Genomic DNA, 10724 nt, shown 5'->3' with positions numbered 1-10724 from the left:
ACTACAGGCGCCTGCCACCACGCCCGGCTAATTTTTTGTATTTTTAGTAGAGACAGGGTTTCACCGTGTTAACCAGGATGGTCTCAATCTCCTGACCTCGTGATCTGCCAGCCTCGGCCTCCCAGAGTGCTGAGATTACAGGTGTGAGCCACCGCGCCCGGCCCACCAGACTGCTTTCTTTCCCTAAACCAAATCTCCAGACCACACAGCTCAGACTTATTTGAGCTGTGGCTTAAAACTGATACCTCTTTCCAACTGGACTCTTACCTACAAACTTCTGGGGTGTGGAACGCTTGCGTTTGGTGAGGCTGTTGGCCAGACGATCAATGAAAGTTGGCCGCTCAGAGGATGAGTGCAGCATGGAGTCTGGCACCATCTCCAGGTCACGTATTTCGTCACCTAGTGGGAAGGAGGTGAGGACAAGTAGTAGCAGTTGAGTAGGGGTGGCATTGGCCCCACAGCCTTTCTCTGGAGAAAACCAGCAGGTCAGTAACCAAGGAAGGTCATACCAGATGCCTGGGAAACTGGGCTCTGTTTACCCTACCTAAAGCTCACTCCAGCAACATTTCAGATCATTTGGGGACAATCATACATATCTGGCCCTTGGTTACTTCTTGTGTTCTGTCTCTCCCATTAGGCCAAGGATATAGACCCAAACTTCCCCTACCTCTCGATCTCCCTAAAGCACCCACCACAGACAAGGCTCTGCACCAACTGGGGTACCTAGAATGGGGTGTTTGGCAGATTTACTGGGATAACCATCCCCTGTTCCACAGACTTCATCCCTCAGTGCGGGAGATACTGGAGTCACCCTTGTCCAGCACTCCCTCTCACCATCCCCTTTTAACTCCCCAGTAGTACATCAACAGCTCTACCTGGTTGGCCAGCCAAAGCTTGGGCTTCAGTGCTGAGACTCTGTAGGTAGTTATGGCACCGCTCCTTGTGCTCCTCCAGGGTACTCTGCTGTTTGTAGCTCCGGCCACAGTAGTTACACTTGTAGGGCTTACCCACTGTGGGAGAGGAGACTGGAGGAGAGCGGAAAGATGGCATCAGAGCTACTTCTCGCTGTGCCCTGGCTCTGCAGATTCAGCCAAGAGCAAGTATACACTGGCATGGGGAGGAAAGGATGTTGCTAAATTGAGTTCTTCTGCTTGTCTTTCATTCCCCAGCTTCAGCTGCAACCATGAACAGATGAACCATATTTGATGATGAGGGATAATGTGCAGTTGTGGGAGCAAGGGAATCCTAGAGCATGTGGCTTCAGACTGGTGGTGGGCTTGTTCAACATGGCCAAATTGCTGCTCAAAAGCAGTGAGGACCCAGGGACTTTGTAGGGGATCATCCCTAGCAGGCAGGCAGGCCCCACTGCAGGATCTCAGAGACTGGGGCCCAGACTGTGGTTTAACCTTTCCATTTGGCAGGCGGATGTAAGTGCTGTTTATCAGACAAGGGGATTTTTTGCTTTTTATGAACTATCTGCTTTGGTTTGGGGGAAACTGGTGGGCTGGCATGACAGAAATGAGAGCCCTTAGATCTGCCAATGTGGGGAGGGGGCAGTTTTCATTGACCTTTACTTGTATTTTGACCTCCAGCCCTAGCCTGGTTTACTGATTATTTTGTCTTTCTGTCTCTCTACACTGAGATACCAAGAGAGCTCTAGAAAGCCCATCACTGATGGAGTAATTCTGAAAAGAGAAAAGGAATAAAAGAACAGAGAATAAAATAAACAAGAGTAAAAAAAAGAGAACACCAAATTTGGGTTGTTTTGTTTGTGTGCTTATAATAAAAGAACAGGTTATAAAGATCTTGTTTCTACTGAAGAAAAAAAAATTGGAAAACAGAGTGGTAGTTTATTTAAAGATAACTCTTAAGACATATTTGTGAGAGGAGAGAAACAAGGTATTGTATATTTGATGTATCTTGCTGCTATTGAGCAGGGAGACAGGAGAAGGTATCTCTAGGAAGTTGGTAATTACTGTTCACCCCTAACCCTGCCATGCCAAAACTGGGCCTTGACTAAATCAACCTACTTCATTTTACTCAGGCTCTGTAAACCCTTGTATTTTAGGGATGAAATGAACACCATGAATCCCAGTACTTTGGGAGGCCGAGGCGGGCGGATCACGAGGTCAGGAGATTGAGACCATCCTGGCTAACATGGTGAAACCCCATCTCTACCAAAAACACAAAAAATTAAGCTGGGCATTATGGCAGGCGCCTGTAGTCCCAGCTACTCGGCAGGAGAATGGAGTGAACCCGGGAGGCGGAGGTTGCAGTGAGTCGAGATCACACCACTGCACTCCAGCCTGGGCGACAGATAGAGACTCTGTCTCAAAAAAAAAAAAAAAAAGAAATGAACACCATGGTCCCTGTCCACCCAAAGACCCTTGGGGAAACGGTTTAACATCTGGGAGAGGAATGATCCTCCAACTGCTTTCTTATTTTTCAAATTTTAATTGATAATTGATACATAATAATTATACATGCTTATGAGATACATATGATATTTTCATACATGTACACGATGTGTAATGATCAAATTGGGGTAACTGGCATATCTGTCACCTCAAACATTTATCTTTTTTTCTTCTTTTTCTTGGAGACAGAGTCTCACTCTGTCGCCCAGGCTGGAGTGCAGTGGCACAATCTCGGTTCACTGCAACCTCCACCTCCTGGGTTCGCGCCATTCTCCTGCCTCAGCCTCCCGAGTAGCTGGGACTACAGGCGCCTGACACCATGCCCAGCTAATTTTTTACATTTTCAGTAGAGACAGGTTTTCACCGTGTTAGCCAGGATGGTCTTGATCTCCTGACCTCATGATCCATCTGCCTTGGCCTCTCAAAGTGCTGGGATTACAGGCATGAGCCACCGTGCCCGGCAAACATTTATCATTTCTTTGTGTTGGGAACATTCAAAATCATCTCTTCTAGCTATTTTGAAATATACAATAAATTAATGTTAACTACAGTCATTCTACTATGGTGTAGAACACTACAACTTATTCCTCCTATCTAACTGTAATCTTCTACCCATTAACCAGCCTCTCCCTGTCCACCCACTCCCAACCCTTCTCAGTCAGCCTCTGGTAACCACTGTTCTACTCTCTACTTTTTTTTTTTTTTTTTTGAGATGGAGTTTTGCCCTAGTTGCCCAGGCTGGAGTGCAATGGCATGATCTTGGCTCACTACAACCTCTGCCTTCTGGGCTGAAGTGATTTTCCTGTCTCAGCCTCCTGAGTAGCGATGATTACAGGCATGCGCCACCATGCCTGGCTAATTTTGTATTTTTAGTAGAAACGGGGTTTCTCCATGTTGGTCAGGCTGGTCTCGAACTCCTGACCTCAGGTGATCCACCCGCCTCGGCCTCCCAAAGTGCTGGGATTACAGGCATGAGCCACCGTGCCTGGCCTTTTTTTTTTCCCCCCCCAAGAAGGGGTCTCACTCTGTCACCCAGGCTGGAGTACAATGACATGATCACAGGTCACTGTAGTCTTGACCTCCCAGGTTCAAGTGATCCTCCCTGTCTCAGCGTCCTGAGTAGCTGGGACTACAGGTGTGTGCCACCACACCTGGCTAACTTTTTGTTTGTAATAGAGACAGAGTCTCACTACGTTGCCCTGGTTGGTCTCAAACTCCTGGGCTCAAGTGGTCCACCTGCCTTGGCTTCCCCGAGTGCTGGGATTATAGACGTGAGCCACTGCGCCCAGCCTACTCCATACTTCTATGGGATCGACATTTTTAGCTCCCACAAGAGTGAGAACATGCATCCAGTCTCTTTTTTCTTATAATAGGGGTTGCAACAGAAAGCACTTCACAGAGATGGGACCTGACAGTATATCTGTGTCTGCTTCTGTTGTTAATAATCTACAGATCAAAATCCAAAATCTACCCAGTTGACCTCACAGCATAGTTGGTAAGAATTCTAGGGGCCAAGCCATCCTTGTTCCAAACCAGCAGGAGGAGCAGCCCCTTTTATGAGGAAAAGGAGTACGTATTTCTGGCACTGGAGCTTGATGGGGTTCCAGCTAGGCTGCAGAATAGCTATGTGACCCACAACTCATTTCCCCCCCAACAGCTTCATTTCCCTTGTCAACAAAATGGGGATAATCACATCTACCTTGGAATTGTTATGAGGGTCACATGAAGAAACATAAGTGAAATGCTCTGTAGATATAAAGCATGAATCAACGATGATCTTTCTCCCTGTTTCTCCACATACATAGAGACAAAGAGGTCCCAATTACAAGGTGGGAGAACCTGAAACAAGGTAAGTGGATGGAGAAAGTAGAAGGTAGTGAAATGATTGCTCTGTCCTTTTAAATCCTGGCTCAGGAGAGTTTAAGAAAAGAGAAAAATAGCCAGGAAAGTTTCCAAGGACAGACCCTACTAATTCTTTCCCCTTTCCTTTCTTCCTGCCTTTTCCCAATCTTGAGCTCCTTCCTTCTTGCCAGCTCAGCTCCTGGCCTCTTCCCAAGTCCAAGCCAAAAGCCTAAAGCTTAGTAAAATGCCTAAAAAGTGCTATCTGTCCAGCTGATTCAGACAGATATTGATTCAAACAGTCTTGACTGGGCTAGAAAACCTTGTTAATCCAGTTTCCCAGCACTGTTCCAAACATTGATCTCTAGGCACCCTCTGGACTTTCTCTTGCCTCTGGGAAGGTGACAACCTCTTGGGATAGGGAACAGAAATAGGATACTCTTTTCCTATTTGGAAGTCCTAGGCTCCCTTTTTTGCAATTTGAGAGGCCCATGGATATTTCCAGGAGCCAGTAGGAAGTAAAGGAGAGGACAGACTGGTTGCCCAAGACCTCTGGTGGTGTGGGAGGAAGGAGGGTGAAGATGACGACAGGTGTGGGGCCTGGGGCAGATGGGAGTGAGAGGAGGGATCTCCCAGGGGCTTAGATGTTGGGGGTAATAGGGCATGGATTGTGGCATCAACAATCTAAAATACAAAAGTCAGGGAAGGCCAGGCACAGTGGCTTATGCCACGCCTGTAATCCCAGTACTCTGGGAGGCTGAGGCAGGCCGATTGCTTGAGATCAAGAGTTCAAGACAAGCCTGGGCAGCATAGGGAGATCCTGTCTCTACGAAAAAATACAAAAATTAGTTGGGTGTGGTGGCATGTGTGGTCCCACCTACTCAGGAAGCTGAGGTGGGAGGATGGCTTGAGCTCAGGAGATCAAGTCTGCAGTGAGCCAAAATTGCGCCACTACACTCCAGTCTGGGCAACAGCGTGAGACCCCGTCTTGAAAAAAAAAAAAAAAACAAAAGTCAGGGAAGGGTGACTGTTAACAGCCAAGAACATTGCCCCTATTCCTTTTGCTGCAAGTCACAGAATATGGTGGATGTAAAATACCCCATCAAGGTGTCTCCCAAATTTCCCATGAGGCCTTGCTGCCCAGAGGATGGGTGAGAGAGGCAGGGGGCCCTATCTGCTCTGTAAATACTCTCCCCTCCTCAATGACAGACACCGTAACTCCCCAAATACCAGAGAAGTCACTGAGCTCTACATACTGGGTGTGTTGGAGCCTCATTCTCTCATCCCACTGGATAGTCACTGACCTGAGTGTGTGCGGAGGTGACCAGTGAGTGCATCACGCCGGCGGCAGGCATAGTTGCAGAAGGGACATTTAAAGGGCTTCTCCCCGGAATGCAGCTTGATGTGGCGCAGCAGGTTCCCCTTCTGGGTGAAGGAGGCACCACACTGGTTGCAATGGAAGGGCCTTTCACCTGCAAGTGAAAGAACAAATCCCAGAGGACTGCATGTGAGGAACTTGGAAGGCTGAACCTGTCGCCCCACCCTCTGTCCTACCTTGCCCAAGGGAAGGTGCTCTAAACACACTGCTGACTGGCAGAAGTGCAATGCACACAAACCCTGCTTTATCAAGATCCCTTGGGGATCCCTTGGGTCTTACTGTGGGGAAGGTGTGGATTAGAAGTGTGTGGCAGGGAGAGGGGCCTGGAACACTAGGCCAAAAGACTGTTACCAAAAACTGAGCCCCACAGGGCCCACTCTGCCCTAGGAGCCCAAGGCCTGAGGAAGCTGAGAAGAGAAGGCTTTTGTTTTCTGGTTTTTTTTTTTTGATTATTAGATGGAGGGCCCAAAGAATACCCAGGAGTCTAACCCCTATTGGACCACTGGCTCATTCTTGAGTTTACACTTTCCCCTCCCTCATATACTGAGAAAAATATCAGCTTTTCTTTATAACAGCAGTTGAGTAAAGTGCCAGGAAACTACAGGTATTGAGGGGAACTAAATTCTGCACCCACCCCCACCCTGCCTCGTTTTGTCAGCTAGAAAATGTGCTGGGTGAGACCCTTCCCTTTCTGAGGCTACCCACTCCCTGCATGGCCTCCTCTAGCCCCATCCCTGCTGTTGTCCCAGCACTGCCCCTGCCTCTCAACCCCACCCTGGGAGCTCCTCCCAGAGACCCTCTGGCTTACTTACCAGTGTGGCTGCGCTTGTGCACCATGAGCACGTTGGGTCCAATACAGACCATACCGCAAACGTCACACTTGAGCTTGCCATTAGGCAGCCGGATGCCCCCAGGGGAGTGAGGCTCTGGCCCACTCCCATCACAGTAGCCCAAGGGCTCAGACAATGAATCTTCCACAATCACACTGTCGTCCTTTTCCAGGAGCCGCTCATCTGGCCCCAGCAGTCTGCTCGACTCCTCATCGCTGTACATCTCCACCTTGATGGAGTTGGCTGAGGGGTGGGATGGTGTTTAGAATAGAGAGAGGCAAAGGGGGAAGCTGCTCCCAGGCCAGAATGGCACTTTTTTTTTTTTTTTTTTTTTTTTGAGATGGAGTTTCGCTCTTGTTGTCCAGGCTGGAGTGCAATGGTGCAATCTCGGCTCACTGCAACCTCTGCCTCCTGGATTCAAGTGATTCTCCTGCCTCAGCCTCCCGAGTAGCTGGGATTACAGGCATGCGCCACCATGCCCAGCTAATTTTGTATTTTTAGTAGAGATGGGGTTTCTCCGTGTTGGTCAGGATGGTCTCAAACTCCCAACCTCAGGTGATCTGCCCACCTTGGCCTCCCAAGTGCTGGGATTACAGGTGTGAGCCACTGCGCCTGGCCCAGAATGGCACTCTTAAAGTTTAAGAGGGTGTCTTTAGGCCCTGAGACATTCAAGCCTTAAGTGGAACTAACACCCTAGTATCCCTGCTGCTGCTATCAGAATCCTGCTGGAATCTGAGACAACTTTTTCTCCCACCCACCAGGCAAATAAGCTTCAAGAGAAAAAAGTTGGGCCAGGTGTGGTGGCTCACGCCTATAATCCCAGCACTTTGGGAGGCGGAGGCGGTGGATTCTTTTGAGGTCAGGCGTTTGAGAGCAGCCTGGCCAACATGGTGAAACACTGTCTTTACTAAAAATACAAAAATTAGCCAGGCATGGTTGTGTATGCCTGTAATCCCAGCTACTTTGGAGGCTGAGGCAGGAGAACTGCTTGAATTCGGGAGGCAGAGGTTGCAGTGAGCCGAGATCGCACCACTGCACTCCAGCCTGGGTGACAGAGCAAGACTCTGTCTCAAAAAGTAAAAAGTTGGGGGTACATAGGATGTCTTCTGTCACTGAGGCGAGGAGGCGACTAAGGGGAGCTTTTTTCTCTACTCTCTTGTCATTAAGAAAGATGTCTGGCTTGGCCCTGGGCAGGAAGCCAGCAAGTTAAGAGTGGCGGGAAAACGGACCTAGGAAGAGTGAAGGGGGACAACAGGCCAAAGAGCAAAACTGGAAGACAGACGTGCTTACAGTTCCCTCCCACCCCATTAGACTGAACCCCTCTACCCTCTCCACCTCCATAAAACTCTGAGGCAGGGCAGGAGGGATAAAGGAAGGAGGAACCATTGAGGAGAAGGCTTTGGCTCTAGCTCCGACCTACATTCCTGGCTATTCCAACCATTTAGAGAATGTCACAGATCTAGGGCCAGCTGGGGAGGAGCAGTCATGGGGACCCTGTCTGGGTAGGAGAATGGGCTGTGGGGAGATGGGGAGGTCCTTCTACTCTCTCTTTCCTATCTAACTCCACCTGATGACCATTTCTATCTACCTGCTTCTCTAATTCCATAATTTCTCTTTGAAACCTTTACCTTAATCCCACCTATACCTCTTTTAATTCCACCCTAGTCTGCCAGTGACTATTCACTGTCCTTTCAGAAGCCAGAAAAACCCTAGACACTGGTCTCCTTATTGCTCTTACAGACTAAGCAGGAGACCAGTAGGAGGTGACGACGGGGAAATGGTTGCCAGTGGAAGGTGAACTGAAGGCCAAACGCAAAAGGGTGTGCCTACTGCCAGGAGGTGGTAGGAGGTTACACTTACCGCTGAGTGAGCGGCTGGGAGAAGAGTGCTGGCTGTTGGGGGTGCTCACCGAGGGCCCCACTGGGGCCCCGAGGAACTCCTTCTCCAGAGATGAGTCCCCGCTACCTTGGAGGAGAGAACAAGAGGGCAGGTAAAGCTGGAGCTGGAGTTATCTACTGTCCATTGCCTAATCTTTTTAAAAAAATTCAGTTAAATTTCAAAAATATTTCCTTCATAGCCATGTACAAGGCAGTGTTGTATGCTGGGCACCATACCTTGCACCCCCACCAGTCTGGATGCCTGGTGCTGCCTTCCGTGAGCTCAGTGGCTGGGCCTTGCCTACCCTACCTTTATCTAGGCCTGAGGGGAAGAGCATCACTGCCTGACGTCCACAGGAAGCCGGGCTGGGGCTGGGCGTGCCAGGGTGGAGAGAAAAATGGGGGCTGCAGAAGGGACAGATGTTCAGGACAGACATTCTTCCCTATTGGTCCTCTCCGGAGCCCCCAGCCAGGTTCAGGATCTCCAGGAAAGGCAACTGGAATTGTCCCTGAATCTAATGATAATATTAGTAATCATCATAGCAGCTAATGATATTAATTGAATACTTACTATGTGCCAGGCTTTATTCTATGCACTTGAAATGAATAATTTCATTTAATCTTCACAACAACTATATGAAGTAGGTGCTAATATCATTTTTTCAGATGAGGCAACTGAGGTACAAAAGAGGTTATGTTACTTGTCTAAGGTTACATAGCTGCTAGTGTGGAACTGGGATCATAGACAATAAGTGTCCATGTCCTTCACCACCACCTACCCAGCCAGTTGGGGGTCACCATCTTAGTAGGGAAGAATTGGGCCCTTTAGACTTTCTAAATTCAGCAAAAATTTGATTACTCCAGAAAATCTCCTATTGATCTGATTCCAATCACATGTTTACTATTTGATGTCCACTGACTGTTAAGTGATCAATTTATTCTCAGTATATTTGTTTTAATTTTTTGATAAATTGCTTTGTAAAAATGCTTTTTGAGGCTTTCATAATGTTTTTTGAAATCAGATAACATACCTAAAGAAAGATATGAATGTCTTTCTAAAAAAAATCCCTCCTCCCCGCAATCTTCTGCACAAATACATAGGTGAAATAAAAATACATGTAGATAAACACACACAGAGACACAGCACATATGTAGATACATATAAAGAGAACATACCTATTGGGATAAACATACTGGTAGCCTTCTACATTATCTGCTAACATGAACATGCATGGATGTGTGCACACAGGCCTAAATATGGAAGAGAGAGAGCGAGAAAGAGCAAGAGAGAGTGCAAGAGAGAGAGAGGAAGCCTAAAATTCATCCCTGAAGTCCACCTATTAGTACTTTACCCAATTGCCCAGCTATGTACATACTTACTTTCACAAAATAAAGATTCCATTATAAAATGGTTGGAGTCTTGGGCCTGAGGCAAGAAATCCGGAACACACCCTCCTGAGGGATCCCTCTCCAGCTTTGGTCAGTGGGAAGAAAACAACCACTCAGGACTTTGGGACCATTTCTCATTCATATCCTCTCCTAAAGTCCCATTTTCCCCATTTATCCCGTCAAAGCCTGAGGAAATTTGTTCACTATCTATAGAAAAAGCCTTATGGCTTGAAGCGGAGTTTTCCCAGCTGGGGATCTTTAGGTGAGCCATGGTTACCTGAAAATGTTGCCTAAAATTGGAACCACACACATATCATGAAGTGAGCATCTCAGGATTGTGGGTTGAGATTTGTAGACTCAGAGCCAGTTTTAAATATGTCCTTTCAACTAAGTGTAGGGTTTACTAGGGTTAGAAGGGCTGAAAAGGGTATCTTCTTATTCCCTTTATTAGTGCTGACTTGCCCTAAATCATGATGTTACTAATCAGGGAAGAACAGGGCACTTAGTTTTGAGGCCTTGACCCTAAAAGGATGAGTGAACTTGTTGGAAATCCATCGCTGGTCCCAGCTTATTCAGCTGAGGCTGCCTCTTGAGGCCAGGGACTTGCTATATGGAGGAAAATATATTTAAAGGTACACTTAGAAACACTGAGGGGAAAGTATCCTTTGTGGCTTTCCCAATTAAGGCCCAGAAGCAGGAAGAGGAGCAGGAGTCATACCAGTAATTCAAGAGGCTCTTTGATGCTATTGCCCTCCCTAAGATTAAGGTAAGGGGCCGGGCGCGGTGGCTCAAGCCTGTAATCCCAGCACTTTGGGAGGCCGAGACGGGTGGATCATGAGTTCAGGAGATCGAGACCATCCTGGCTAACACGGTGAAACCCCGTCTCTACTAAAAAAATACATAGAAATAATTTTTAATAGGAAGAAAAAAGGGGGCCGGGGGCGGTGGCTCAAGCCTGTAATCCCAGCACTTTGGGAGGCCGAGACGGGCGGAT

The 10724-nt window shown here is 47.8% G+C and overlaps 1 protein-coding gene across 4 annotated transcripts in view; it reads right to left on the bottom strand.

The window, feature by feature from the left end:
• IKZF4 (IKAROS family zinc finger 4 (Eos)) overlaps nt 1–10724 on the bottom strand; it is a 27569-nt gene that overhangs the window by 4785 nt on the left and 12060 nt on the right. For 3 of the 4 annotated variants that reach the window (XM_011970008.1, XM_011970009.1, XM_011970007.1), the window contains exons 2-6: nt 8325–8429; nt 6447–6707; nt 5561–5728; nt 876–1025; nt 268–399 (exon numbers count right to left, since the gene is read on the bottom strand). In XM_011970008.1, coding sequence (XP_011825398.1) covers nt 268–399; nt 876–1025; nt 5561–5728; nt 6447–6707; nt 8325–8429 — 816 coding nt within the window. Of the gene's footprint in view, nt 1–267; nt 400–875; nt 1026–5560; nt 5729–6446; nt 6708–8324; nt 8430–9721; nt 9816–10724 lie in introns of all 4 variants that reach the window. The other variant, XM_011970006.1, reaches the window with a different exon arrangement.

Source organism: Mandrillus leucophaeus, unplaced genomic scaffold (genome assembly GCF_000951045.1).
Source record: "Mandrillus leucophaeus isolate KB7577 unplaced genomic scaffold, Mleu.le_1.0 Scaffold922, whole genome shotgun sequence".
Taxonomy (NCBI): domain Eukaryota; kingdom Metazoa; phylum Chordata; class Mammalia; order Primates; family Cercopithecidae; genus Mandrillus; species Mandrillus leucophaeus.
Note: the sequence above shows the minus strand (reverse complement) of the source record. Positions and strands in the feature narration are given on the sequence as shown.